Raw genomic sequence first — 14,853 nt, forward strand, 5'->3', positions numbered from 1 at the left:
GAGTATTATTTGCTTCTTGCTAATAATGCCTAATACTCATAAACTTGTCAACTTGATTAATATGTTTGCCATGTGCTCATTAGTTAGGATTCAAGTAACTAACCTACTCCAATAGATTAAGTGTAAAATAGTTCACAATGAAACTATAGTCAATTGTCTATTTGGTCTAGTCTAAGTAACTAAGTGTGATTGCTTGTTCAAGAATAACTTAACCTTAATGTCTCTACATACTTCATGATTATCTTATAGAGACATTATTCAATTAATCCCTAACTAAACTCAAATGAAACATGACTTGTGATTAATTGAAACTAGGAAGTTAATGATATAGTGACTATCCTTTAGAATTGAACCAATAGCATTAATGTGACTAACTAAGTCTTGATCAAACTGAAATTTCCCTAAATATCAATCAAGACACTTCTCCAAGAATGTTGGGTTTGCCACTTTTGGAATGATTAGTCACTTTCATGCAATAAGACCAAATCTCACACACTTAATGCATATAGTACTTGTATAGGATGTTTGTTTTCTTTTGCAGGTGCTAGAAGGATTAAAGGTGCCAAAATGTGGTGTTCAAATCTGAGTCAAACGGCTATACAACGGATACCAATTTTGGACTGGAGCACGCACGGTCGCACCACGGTCGACCGTGGAGGCAACCGTGTGTCAACGACTATTTTTTGAATCCTACTATAAAAGGCAAACATTTAAGAGCATTTAAAGCTGACCCTCTTGCACATTTCAAAGGCTTATCTCCAGTGATCACAAGTGCATCAACTACTACTCAAATGTGATCAAGCAAGAGAAGATTCTATGATCTTATAGATATAGAATTGGGTTGTTGTAAACTTACTAATCAAAGTCATTTATCTTGTAAGTTTACTTAATGTAATGTGTGTCCTAGTATTGTGTTAGGATCATCATTGCAGAGTGTATAAGTCTTGTAACTTCAATTAGTGGAAGCATAGGCTAGCTCAGTGATCTACTTCCTTAAAGGGACTTAGGAAGTTGATTAATCTTATTTGGAGATTAATACTTGTCCAAGGTGAAGACAAGTTGATCTAGGTTGGAGTTGATCTTTAAAAGGGATAGAAAGATTAGGGTTGTTGTCTACTAAAGAAGATTGAAGACTTGTAAATCGGATCTCCACAGGGTTGGGAGAAAAGTGCTTAGTGAAGCAACAAATCCCGATTAGTGTAATCGGGGAGTGGATTAAGGTGGATTAGTTAACATCCACCCGAACCACTATAAATCCTTGTGTCTATGTTCTATACATTACTTCATTTATCATTTGAACATATACACTACACACATCAAGTTTGAGTTGAGTTGGTTGATCAAAGTAAAATCGAATTTGGTGATCAATCGAAAAATTGGTAAAAACGTATTAAGTAACTATTCACCCCCCTCTAGTTACTTACAAATATTATATGTTTCACGTCAATAGATTTTACCCTGTAGTGACCTTAACAAAATAATAAAAAAACAATAACTCGATTCAACATACTAAACTCACATAATTTAGTTTTATATAATTAAACTAGTCAAACTTACAAAATTTGGACACTTTTCATAATCAAATCTAAGATATGTGAAATGAAAAAAAGGGGGGGAAAAGGTTGTAAAAAATATTATTCCCTATATCCCATAATAAATGTCATTTTTCAACTCTTCAAAATCTTTATCTCTCAATTTTGAATATATATATATATATATATATATATATATATATATATATATATATATATATATATATATTAGTATTATCTAATATTTGATGAAAGTTATAAGAGTGTATTGAGTTTAAAATAATTTTTATTGGTATAAGTCTCATCAACTATTATACGACACAAAATAAAGATATTCGAAGTCAAAGTTAAAGAGTAAAGACTTTGAAATGTCAAAACATGACATTTATTATGGGACAGAGAGAGTATTATTTTCTACCGCCAATCTTAGGGTTGTCGTTAATGTGTTTAAAATGCTTTTATAAAACTATAATCGTCAATCAAAAATCAATAATAACCGCCATGTAATACCCGTTTACGTACGTTAACGATAACCGTTAGAGTTGTCCTTAGAAAAAATCAAACGATTATATAAATATAGAAGCCCAAAATTAAAAAGTACCAATTACAACAACACCAAAGGTAAAATTAAAGTCACGTCACCAATTTGTTAAAGAAAAAAAATAAAATTTTTCCGCATTGTGTTACAGGGTGAAACGCCATAGCTAAAACCAGCTTTACATATTAAACGGCCGGCCGACCGACCTTCACACATTCTATGTAAACGGGAAAATGGTCAGACTGTGTGTTGCTACAAGTAGATTTATTTTTGTGATATGATTATATTTTTAATATCTATATTTAGCATTACGAGATTAGTTATTGGTCATTTTCATATTCATAACTATTTATATTTCCACCATATTGCTATTATCCGGTGACCAATATTGTAGCGGTCATTGTTAGGTAGTTATATATACATATATACTTGTCTAAATTGTGATTCAGACTATTTTCTTTTTTCTTAGCGTCTGTGTCTTTTGTATGGTGGAATATCATTCTTTTGCTTACATTTGTATTATTGGTTGTTGTTTTACATCTTTTTGAAACGAGAGTTCGTAAACAATAAAAATATACACGACACTTAGGTACATATAGTAGATAATGTTTGAAGATATAAGATTTTTTAAAAACTTATGCATATATGATTCTACTGTTGTTAATAAATTTATAGAAAAACTAAGAGTAAACAACTTAATGCATATAATCAATAATGTTAGAATATAAAATATTTTTAAAAAATTTATACATATATGATCGTACTTGTCTTGCCTTAATTTTGTTGATCACTATTCTTTTTTGGATTGTACCCTATTGATTGTCTCAAGCGGTCCAAATTGTATTACATACTACGTTTAGATGTACGAAATTAGTTATTTAAAATAGTTAGCATCTAACTGGTAGGCAAAAATAGAAAGAAAACAAAGTTTAGTGATCAAATTAGAAAAAAAAAAAAAAAAATTAACTCACAAAAAACTTTAAATCAACATTCAACATCTTTATTGAAAAAAGTAAAACTTTAAATTGTGTATATATAATATATATTATAATAAAAATATGTATAATAATGCTAGTAATTTGTAATCTTAACCACCGCATTTGTGTCTGAGTGGTATATTGGAAGGGGGGTCGCATGGTCGAACTTTATCTACGAGTTTTTCTTAAGGATTCATTCAGGATTTATACTCGGTCCACATGTCTATATGAATTGATGGATATGGTTTCTGTAATGCGGTTCGGGTTCTCCCAAAATTGCATGCGTGCGTGAAAAATGATCGGATATGTTATTTATCTCCCTTAGTGATTCTAACGACTTGTCTTTCAAAAAAACAATTGTATTTTTTTAAAAAGAATTACCAGCTAAAAAATCAACAGTAAGCTCAAAAACAATCCTTTCACCTGAGATATGTACGGTACAACATAAGGTTACACTTTTTTTGAACAAAAGGGTATACAAATGGGACCCAGAAAACTAAGTTAATTAATTAAATATTAAATATTAATAATTATGATACTCAGTATATAAAAAAAATTTCCAAATAATTATAGAGACAGGTATTCATTTGTATTTCAGTCTTCTCTCTCCCTCTCTCTGTCTAGGGTTTCCAGAAGCGCCGTTTTTGGTCGTCTCTTTCCCTTATCGGGGACCGTGTTTATCACTAATCACTCAGGTAATTCAACTTCTTACTTTTAATCTAATCGTTTCGTTAGGTTTTTATTCACCTCTTACTTTTAATTTAATCAATTCATTACGCTTTCATACGTACTACAATTTCAGTATCAGTAATCTATACGTATAGGCACGATCTCTACTCAACACAACAGTTCACGTTTATTCCTCTGCATATTTTTATTTAAATTACTGTTGTTAATCACTGTGCTTGTTTCGATTTATTCGCCTGCATCTGTTTAGATCCGTAATCTGTGAGATTGAAGCCTGTATTGAACCGTATCTGGTTACAGTAGATTAGGTATTGGATGCTTCTGTTTAGGTTTTGATTTTGATTTTAATTTCTAGTTGTGGATATCAAATTTGCATTGATTGAGATATACGCGTCTTTAATGATAGGTTTCATTTGTTTGATTTTATTTTGGCAATTGATATCTTATGATTTGTTTGATTTATTTGATTTATTTGATTTATTTGATTTATTTGATTTATTTGATTTATTTGATTTATTTAGTAATGTTTTTAAAAGATGTTAAATATGTGATGAACAGTTCGTCGGACAGAGTGCGCGGCTAGTAGTAATGGCGATGGAAGTTACACAAATCTTGTTGAATGCACAATCGGTTGATGGATCTGTTAGGAAGCATGCTGAAGATAGTTTAAAGCAGTATCAGGAGCAACACCTTGCTGGTTTTCTGTTATCATTGTCTGGAGAACTTGCGAATGACGAGAAACCTGTTGATAGTCGAAAGTTGGCCGGTTTGATTCTAAAGAATGCATTAGATGCAAAAGAGCAACATAGAAAGTTTGAGCTTGTTCAAAGATGGTTATCACTAGACATTGCTGTTAAGACACAGATAAAGACTTGTTTGTTGCAGACACTATCTTCTGTTGTGTATGAGGCTCGATCGACTGCGTCACAAGTGATTGCTAAAGTTGCTGGTATTGAGCTGCCACAGAAGCAATGGCCCGAGCTTATTGGATCGCTTTTGTCAAATATTCACCAGGTTGGAGCTCATGTTAAACAAGCAACTCTAGAAACACTTGGATATATGTGTGAAGAAGTTTCTCCAGATGTTGTAGAACAAGATCACGTGAATAAGATACTTACTGCTGTTGTTCAAGGTATGAATCCATCTGAAAGTGGTAACGATGTCAGGCTTGCTGCTACACGGGCATTGTATAATGCTCTGAGTTTTGCTCAGGCGAATTTCTCTAACGATATGGAGCGAGATTATATTATGAAAGTTGTTTGTGAGGCGACTTTGTCACCTGAAGTGAAAATTAGGCAGGCAGCTTTTGAATGTTTGGTATCCATTTCATCAAGTTACTATGAGAAAATTAGTCCATACATGCAAGATATCTTTACTATTACCTCCAAGGCTGTTAAAGAAGATGAAGAGCCCGTTGCTTTACAAGCCATTGAGTTTTGGAGCTCAATTTGTGATGAGGAGATAGATATTTTAGAGGATTATGGGGGTGATTTTACTGCTGATTCTGATGTTCCTTGCTTTTATTTCATCAAACAGGCTTTACCTGCACTTGTACCCATGTTGTTAGAGACATTGTTGAAACAAGAAGAAGATCAAGATCAAGATGAAGGTGCTTGGAATCTTGCCATGGCTGGGGGTACATGTCTTGGTTTGGTTGCAAGAACCGTTGGAGATGATATTGTTCCACTTGTGATGCCTTTTATCGAAGACAACATAACAAAACCTGATTGGAGACAAAGAGAAGGGGCTACTTACGCCTTTGGGTCAATCTTGGAGGGTCCGTCACCTAATAAGTTGACTCCACTTGTTAATGTTGCTCTTAATTTCATGCTCACAGCTCTAAACAAAGACCCAAACAACCATGTAAAAGACACAACAGCCTGGACCCTTGGAAGAATATTCGAGTTTCTTCACGGGTCAACAATGGAGGTACCTATTGTCACCCAAGCTAACTGCCAACAGATCATCACAGTGCTTCTCCAGAGCATGAAGGATGCTCCTAATGTTGCTGAGAAATCATGTGGGGCCCTCTATTTTCTTGCCCAAGGATATGAAGATATTGGTCAATCATCACCTTTGACACCCTTTTTCCAAGAAATTGTCCAATCTCTTCTGACAGTTACACACAGAGAAGATGCTGGGGAGTCTAGATTAAGGACTGCTGCTTACGAGACATTAAATGAGGTTGTTCGGTGTTCAACAGACGAAACAGCTCCAATGGTGTTGCAGCTTGTTCCTGTTATAATGATGGAACTGCACAAAACTCTTGAAGAACAAAAGCTTTCTTCTGATGAAAGACAAAAGCAGAACGAGTTGCAAGGCCTACTTTGCGGGTGCTTACAGGTCATCATTCAGAAACTCGGGTCATCTGATCCAACTAAGTACGTCTTCATGCAGTACGCAGATCAAATTATGAATCTTTTCCTTAGGGTTTTTGCTTGTCGAAGTGCAACTGTTCACGAAGAAGCAATGCTTGCCATAGGAGCCCTTGCCTATTCAACGGGGCCCGATTTCACCAAGTATATGTCTGAGTTTTACAAGTATCTTGAAATGGGTCTTCAGAATTTTGAAGAGTACCAAGTTTGTGCTGTAACTGTAGGTGTGGTGGGTGATATATGCAGGGCTTTAGAGGATAAAGTGTTACCATGGTGTGATGGGATTATGACTCAGCTTCTTAAAGATCTTTCGAGCAACCAATTGCATCGATCAGTGAAGCCACCTATCTTTTCATGTTTTGGTGATATTGCTTTGGCAATAGGTGAGAATTTTGAGAAGTATTTGATGTACGCTATGCCTATGCTACAGAGTGCAGCAGAGTTATCCTCCCATACTGCAGGTGCTGATGATGAAATGATTGAGTACACTAATCTTTTGAGAAATGGCATTTTGGAGGCTTATTCAGGGATTTTTCAGGGTTTTAAGAATTCTCCTAAAACTCAGTTGTTAATTCCTTATGCACCACATATTATTCAGTTCCTGGACCTGATATATATGGAGAAAGACATGTGAGTACTTATCTTCTCTTCTTATGCTTTATCTTCGATGTTTGTTTGGCAAAAAGGGCGGGTCAGAAAGGGATGGGTTGACCCGAAACACTTAAAATTTCTATATTTGTCATGTCAATATTTAGTCTGTCAAATATAATAACAAAACCTCTGTTTCAATCATAAAAAAATAAACATTTTTGGGCTTTTAATAACGTGATCTTGTAGCCATTTTTTTTTATTTTGCTTGCCATATCAAAGATAAACCATTACCCGAATTGACCCATTATTAAGTAAATGTGCTGAATTGCCACCTTTATTATTGATTTCTGACTTGATGTTTTTGTTCATCTTTTTAGGGATGATGTGGTGATGAAAACTGCGATAGGAGTCCTTGGAGATCTAGCCGATACACTAGGAAGTAATGCTGGGTCCTTGATTCAGCAATCTCTTTCAAGCAAAGACTTCTTGAACGAATGTCTGTCCTCTGATGATCATTTGATTAAGGAATCTGCTGAATGGGCTAAGTTGGCCATCAGTCGTGCTATTTCTGTTTGAGTTTTTTCACTTATTGGTACATACTCTTTTTCTCTTCATATATAGAAGTCCCTGCATGCATATGGGTCAGTCGAGTTGGGTCCATCTGTCGGGTCGGGTCAGGTCAGGTCAGGTCAAGTCAGGTCTGTGTCATTTCGTCACCATCCAGGATATTTGGAGCGTTATAATGGATCAATTTTGAGTCAAAATTTATCCCTGTGTGGTGCCTTGGGTTGTCAAAATTTACCATTTAGTTTCGATTTTTGCATCTGTCCGACAAACCTATCTTGTTTGTGACAGCTGGGACACATGTCTTTCATTTGTTCTGCTTTATATACTCAAGTCGGGTTGGGGCTTGCGTACATTTTACTTTTTAAGAAAATCAATACATCACCATTCATACATTTTTTTTCCTTTCGCTTCATTCGTTTCCTTCTATTACATTTTAAAATTCTCTTTTGGGGGAAACAATTTTGAGTCATGCATCAGTCCGGGTCGGGTCGGGTCGGGTCATCAGTGTCTTGTTTACCAAATTCCATGGCAAAGAATGTTTTTGTCACTTTATTTTCAAGTGTTTATCATGTTGAAAGGTGTTCTGATTTGTGAGTTATAGTTGGAAGTAAATATATTATGTCATCGTCATCATGCCTCGGAACTTAAATATCATATTTTGATAAAAATGGTGTGTGTCACAACTTGTGATGATGATATTGGAATAGGATTTGTAGGATGGTTGTTGGTTGGAGTTGGAGGCATTCATTTTGTAAAACTTGCCTCATCTCTCTCTCTTTTTTTTTTTTTGGCTCTAAACTGCAAACTGAAATTTCACCATCCTGTATGGATTTCTGTCAATTCAAGAGTTCTAGTGTGTAATTGTTTTATATTTGTTTTTCGTTTTTGTATGTTTATCATCTTTGCATATCATTTATTATGGTTCTGGTTTTGGTTTTCCATACATAGAAGTAGAGGAATGTTGGTTTGAATAATTTTTTGGTGTTATCAAACCTTTTTTGTAAATTGTCAAATTTGTTATTAAAGAGAAAGAGATACCGGATTTCATCACTCATAGGTTGGATACATCATTTAATACGACTTATAATTTTACTTGGGTTTGATTATAACTATCGGCAACAGATTATGCCTTTTGTATGGGTTTGAGACTGGCTTTAAGTGATTCTAAAGTTAGTCTAGGATCATAGCCCGCGCTTCAGGACCATGTCTGATTCCTTTCAGAAAAAGAATGACCAATTACCTTTTCCAGCATGCCCCATTACAGGCGTGCTTGAGTTGTGCTCAGAGCACCTTTGGGTCTATAACACCCAAATTGCAAATAGTATTAGGATCAAATCTTCTAAATTTGATGTAAGAAAAATGATTGGTAGGTCTGAAAGTATGTTTAATTAAGAGTGTGACACATGACGGAAGTTTAAAACTTGTGTCAAAAATGCTATTGGACTCTAGTCCCATTGAATTAGTAGGATAAATATAGTACACAGGTGACCAATCTACGAAGGCGTCATGTAGTAATTATTAAGTTTGAAAATGAAAATGGTAACCTACGCTAACGTCGCTTTCATGTGGTGACTTCAAACTTAGGATTGCTTCATGTTTGGTTAAATTACAAAAGTGGTGTCTTCAAAATAACTTGATCCGCATGTTTCATCCCTTGAATATTATGGTTTAGGTTTAGGTTTAGGTTTATAGTAGTGAATGATAAAATCTATCAGTTATTAATGTATTTCTAATATAATGCTTGCTTTGCAAAAAAAAATTAATGTATTTCTAATGATAACCCTATCGTTAATTATTAATGATCAACCAGTTATGATGACCATGTTTAGTTAAAGATTTACCCAATGGTGGATCAATAATTATAGTGAGATGTAGCGTAATTCTTATAGTATTAAAATTAAATTACTAATGTGCTTAGCCATGGACGGAGCTTTTGGGGGCAGGGAGGGGCCGTAGCCTCCTGCAATAACATAAAACTCGCAGTCCTTTGAGTTACAAACGTTTGGGCTTTAACTAAATTAGATTCGTATGAAAGATGTATAATCAAAATGAAGAAAGCTCATAAAAATTGTGAGTTGTCACTGTTTTGTTCATTTCTCTTTCAAACGACTTTGAGTTTCACGAATTTGAATTTTGAATTTAACGAATTTGAATTTAATTGATCCAAAAAGTCAAACGCTTGTAACTTAAAGAGCTATAAATTTCTATTTTATGGTTACCATAAGTTCAGATTCTCCCGTCTAAGAAAGGCATTATTTTGTCTGGGATATCATCATATCATTAACGTACTAAAATGTTATATTGTACAACAAAATCATTTCCTGATGATAACACACGTCATATACGGACCTCGTATAAATTTCTTCAAGCTTTGTAACTGTCCTTAGCTCCGCTTTGCAGGAGCGTAGAGGAGAAAAAATCTAGTTCTGTATACCAAAAGAAATGAAATAAAAAATTTATGTAAAATTACAATATGTCTCTTGTGGACTGTGGATAGTAAATAAGACGACACTCGTTCATTTAAAACGACCGAGTGTTTACCACACAATAGTATTACTTCCTCCGTCCCAGTTCAATTGTCATGTTTTGACTTTAGAGGTGATTGTTGTGGGGAAGACGTCCACTGAATTAGGTAATGTTGGCTCTCTGTTCATTTTCGTCAAGTCATCTTATGCGGAACATATAAACGATTCGGTTTACGGGTACTTGTTACACACAGTTTACTCTAAATGTAATGTTTAAGTATCGAAGATATCAAATATCAACTGTTTGAAGAGAATTCCATTTGATGTTTTTGATCGAATTTTGATGGAAGCTACCAATAGATTTGTGGCCATAAGTGGATCATTGGTGGTCGAGAACGTTGTTCGACTTGAAAAGGATCCGGTGTACTTTATACAATTTGGTTCCCTTTCTGTTGATGGGCCCTGTAGTTTTATCTTGCTGTAAAACACGAGTTAGAATTGGAATTAGGGGAATCTCAGGTGCAAAAAGCCCGGGTATAAGGTTTGGTTCATTAGAGCGTGCGGTTTTGAATAATGTTATGCCATATGTTAATGTCATTTAAGTTGCAAGACAATGTCGACGTTTGGGATTTCGGAGATGCGGCGCAAAATTTGTGTAGTGAATCTATTGTCGATGTTAGTGTTGGATGCTTGTCGGCCGTGTATATAAAGTCCGCAAACAATGGTTATTGTCATGGCCTTATGGACCGAGGTTTGCTTGCACCTTCGACGACAACTTTGGTAAGAAATGGATCTTGTAACATTCTTTCTTTCAAGATCCGTAATAGGTCGGGCAAGAAAATAAGGTGCGAGATCGTGAATTAAAAAAATGAAAAAAGTGGGTTCATTTTGATCATGGATATATCCGTGAATGATAAATTGACATCAAAATCTGATCCACGAAATATTTAGATCATCTGTATCCATATTCATATCCGTTAATCGCCCATTACATCATCCATATCCATTACAAATGAATCGAATCGGGTGAATGTCCATCGATAGAATATCCATTGACATCCCTTTATTCATTCATTTGTTGTGGTTAATTTAGTATTAATCGATCAGACGGATAATTATTTTCGTAAAAGACTTTCAGTGTTAATAACTACCGGTATATAAAACATTGGTAAAATTAGAAAAAATGAAGGATGAATGATGTAAATATGAGTTGCAGTTAGCAACAACAACAAAAAAAAAAAAAAAAAAAAAAAAATAAGATTACTTTAAAAGATCACTATCTATTTGATTCAACTCACTCCACCCTCTTCATGTTAAATTAAACACCAGGTACTCATCTATTTTCTTCTACAAAGATTCGTCTTTAAATTGTATCTTGTTCCATTTTTTTTTCTTATTATAATCGATCATATATATTTGTATATATCTTTCAGATGAATTCTTCGTATCTAATGGTTGATCGTTAATTGCATACTTAACTCCAAAAAGTTTGTACCTTTCTTTTTACTTGATAAGCAAATCATTTTCAATTTGACTTTATACCCACTACTTATTAGATTCATATTTGATTTGATGTGGGTTTGTTGCAAAACATAGAGTTGCCTTTTCTGAAAATAAATTTAATAAAATAATCTTATTAAGTTTAGTGTACTTGAAAGCTTTAGGGGCATACTCAAGTAAGATGATATATAATACTGTAAATAGTATTAATCTTTCCTATTCAGAAGGGTGGCAGATTTTGTGTATGCATATATACTTGTATTGTTAAATAAATGTTCCATGTAGATCAGTGTTGTAAAACTATGAATTACTTGTGATCACTGTTCTAAAAAACCCGATTACTCCAGGATTAATCCCGATTACTCATTTTTTTCATTTTTAAGAGCAGTCAATTCCGATTTTCTAAAATCCGTTTGATTAATCGGTCAACGTCAATTGAAGGGTCAAAATCGAATTTGGTAATCAAAGTCGGTCAAAGTCAAAATTGGTCAACATTTTAACGTGAATTTAAACTAGAACTTTAAACTAGAACTAAAGTTTATGTTTATGTTTATGTTTATGGTTTTCTTCTATATGAAATACAATTTTTGAAATTTAATATTTAAATGTATAAAGTACAATCCGATTAATTCACGATTTGCCGATTACTCCTTCCAAAGTTTCGACCGATTGTTCCCCGAATAGCGAATTTTGCAACCTTGCTTGTGATTACTCGGTCATAGTCGAACTTAGTCAACATACGATAAATCCTTGATTTTCTGATTACTCCCTCCAAAGTCCTGACTGATTACTCTGCGATTAGCATTTTTTGCAACCTTAATGTAGATTAAACATGTTCGTCACAAGTTTCATTTAATTTCTTTCCGTTTTTTAACAATTCAGTAACATTATTTTGATTTTTCTATGCATTTTTCATGGATGATTAAGGCGATAATGGCTTCTGGTAGCCTACCACCTTCATCATATAATTCAAAATCTGAAGAAAGCCCTGGTGATGGAGTCAAATCGTATGATTACATAGCTGATACGAGATGGTGGTTACACCTACCCAATGATAATGCTAATTTCAAAATAGAAGATTATGAAAAAAGTAAAGAATTTAATGCCGTAAACGAGGACACTTCACAAAAGACATGGTCGGAAGACGATCATATACTTATATCTGAAAACCTCGAAAAGCTTTACTCTGAAACGGAGCCTGAATTGATTGGAATCAATGAAACGGGTCCATGGTGGCGCACTACTGACTTAAATGATGTGGACCCACCACAAACTCTGGAAAATATTATAGGTCAACGGATTGTCGCTGATGAAGGTCTGGCTTCTTTAGATCGGGTTACCAAATTCAACGAATTTTTGCCAAAATCTGCTGATTCAATAGGCGTCGGTGAATCACACGTACGGTGTGATTTGGAGGATGATATGTTAAGGTAATACTTTCATCGAAGTTTGGAAATGATTCTTTGATTGTTGATTGAAGTCACGATAGTTGGATAGTGTTTGGATAAACAGATTATGCTTTTGATTGTCTGTTTTTTTTATCGGTCAACTAATCAGTCATAACCACTTGGGCATAGCCTAAGTGGCCACCGAGTTCCCAATAAAGCAGGAGACCCAGGTTCAATTCTTGGTAACACCCAAGATTGAATTAATTGGGTTGTTGACTAGAGGGGGCGCCAATGTGCGCAATTCACCAGGTTACGTGTCTCGTCGTTCGGGGGCTCGTCGCTCAGGGGATTTACTCGCTAGTGGGGACCCGATGTGGTTGTCGCTAGGGAGGTTTCCTCTGTGAACCCAAAAACTAATCGGTCACCATTAGGGGGTTGTTGGAATTGCGTTTTCTAAACAATATCTTATTATATCGTTAGCAAAACATAGTTTGGCAAAAATCTTGATTATCCACATTTTGCTGTAGAGTATAGAGGGTTTTAGAAAAACATGTTGAGACATGTTTTTTAGCGCTGTTTCGGAAACTCAAAATCTGTTTCAAAAACACAATTCCAAACTCTCTCTAGGGAAGAATTCGAATTTGCTTTTAGGAAGTGATTATCTTACCATTAGTGAGTTGATGCCGTACGAGTATTAATCAGTCGTGTATGGCAAAAAAAAGAGTTGTGTACGGATCAACACCCTTTTCACAAAAATGTCTTTATAGCTTTGCTAAATTTATTTATTTATTTTCTAAATTATACTAAGATTTGTTAAAACACTCAAAAGTCAGATAACTTAAAACAGCAGAAATGGATTCAACTACCACGTATCCCTTTCTGTTACAACTGACTATTTATCTGATTCTTATTATAATGATGTGCGAGTAGCATATTATATTATACTACCTGATTTTGATCATAGAATATATCATTTAATTATCATATATTATCATATATTATCATATCATATATATATTATTATCGTATACACCAAGGACAAGAGGGATATGAGCCCCCTCATTGGTCCAAGTTACTATTCACGATTTTTTTTTTTACTGTTCATTTTTTTTAACGGGGTACACATTTGTTTTCCCAGTATGTTTTTATCACTTGGGGAAAGTGGGTGAGATAGCATGTATGAACACATACAACAATTATTTCTCGCGATTTTTTTTATTTTATAATTTTCTTTGTTTCTTTTCATTTCAGTTTGTGGCCCAAAGTGGGCCTAACCACACATCTTGTTACATTTAAAACACATCATACTTTTGATAAAACTCGAGTCTGACATAATTTACCTTTTCATACCACAGCAACACAACATCTGACGAGCCTGAAAACACGCAGGAGCTGAGTAAGGCTGAGCTGTTAGAAGCACTCTGCCATTCACAAACACGAGCACGAGAGGCCGAAATAGCAGCACAACAAGCGTATAACGAAAAGGAACACATGATTACGCACTTTCTAAAACAAGCTTCTCATCTTTTTGCTTACAAGCAATGGTTACACATATTACAATTGGAAACCACTTGTCTCCACCTCAGAAACAGCAAGTTTCAGCTTGTTTATACGCGTTTTCCAGATTTTGTTCCGTGGGTCCCCACCAAAGATCCGAAAAGGGTTCGACGTAAGAGGAAACCTGGTTCACCGAGATATAAAATGGCCAAGTCTTTTGGGAGGTTTGTTTTGGGTTTGACTCTTGTGGGTGCTGGTTTATTACTTGGTTGGACCTTGGGTTGGTTATTTAGATGATTTGTTGGTTTGATTGAACGTGTTTATATTGGTAAATTATCTGATTTCTGGTTAAAGTTTTAATCTTTGTTGTATAGATCATAGATGTGTTCATACTATTGAATGATTTCTAAGGTTTGTGAAATAGGATGTCAGAGTTGCAACTTTGTATTGTGTTGTATATATTTGAGTTTGCAAATTACTGAGTTATGTTACTATATACTTGTTTGTTCTTATATTTCTGCTTTTCTAGTTTCAGTATTATACCATATATATGTAGATATAGAATAAGACATTATTATGAAATGCAATGTTTTCATGTAATGCATGGTGGGGTACTAACCGGATTTGGAGGTTTGACCTTAAAGTTCCGGTTTAGCCAACCTTGGTTTGGATTTAGGGAAGTTGGTCAAAATGCTTCCATTTCTAAGTGTTTAACAATATGCCCTAAAAAATCGAT

At 34.5% G+C, this 14,853-nt stretch overlaps 2 protein-coding genes across 2 annotated transcripts; both read left to right on the top strand.

The window, feature by feature from the left end:
• Positions 1-3,639: 3,639 nt before the first annotated feature.
• LOC139893340 (importin subunit beta-1) lies at positions 3,640-8,174 on the top strand. The gene is made up of 3 exons (XM_071876499.1): positions 3,640-3,742; positions 4,293-6,739; positions 7,078-8,174. The coding sequence occupies exons 2-3, from the start codon at positions 4,323-4,325 to the stop codon at positions 7,274-7,276; spliced, it is 2,616 nt and encodes an 871-aa protein (XP_071732600.1). The 5' UTR covers positions 3,640-3,742; positions 4,293-4,322; the 3' UTR covers positions 7,277-8,174.
• Positions 8,175-10,990: 2,816 nt separating this feature from the next.
• LOC139893341 (uncharacterized) lies at positions 10,991-14,631 on the top strand. Its single transcript, XM_071876500.1, has 3 exons — positions 10,991-11,061; positions 12,160-12,662; positions 13,976-14,631. The coding sequence occupies exons 2-3, from the start codon at positions 12,166-12,168 to the stop codon at positions 14,412-14,414; spliced, it is 936 nt and encodes a 311-aa protein (XP_071732601.1). The 5' UTR covers positions 10,991-11,061; positions 12,160-12,165; the 3' UTR covers positions 14,415-14,631.
• The last annotated feature ends 222 nt before the right edge of the window (positions 14,632-14,853 follow it).

The sequence above is a fragment of the Rutidosis leptorrhynchoides genome, chromosome 2 (genome assembly GCF_046630445.1).
Source record: "Rutidosis leptorrhynchoides isolate AG116_Rl617_1_P2 chromosome 2, CSIRO_AGI_Rlap_v1, whole genome shotgun sequence".
In the NCBI taxonomy this organism is placed as follows: domain Eukaryota; kingdom Viridiplantae; phylum Streptophyta; class Magnoliopsida; order Asterales; family Asteraceae; genus Rutidosis; species Rutidosis leptorrhynchoides.

Bases quoted from the DNA above. Each gene is read 5' to 3' on its own strand.
- LOC139893340 (XM_071876499.1), top strand. From the start codon at position 4,323: ATGGCGATGGAAGTTACACAAATCTTGTTGAATGCACAATCGGTTGAT. The intron at 6,740-7,077 runs GTGAGTACTTAT...TCATCTTTTTAG, and splicing joins ATATATATGGAGAAAGACAT to GGATGATGTGGTGATGAAAA.
- LOC139893341 (XM_071876500.1), top strand. From the start codon at position 12,166: ATGGCTTCTGGTAGCCTACCACCTTCATCATATAATTCAAAATCTGAA. The intron at 12,663-13,975 runs GTAATACTTTCA...TTCATACCACAG, and splicing joins TTGGAGGATGATATGTTAAG to CAACACAACATCTGACGAGC.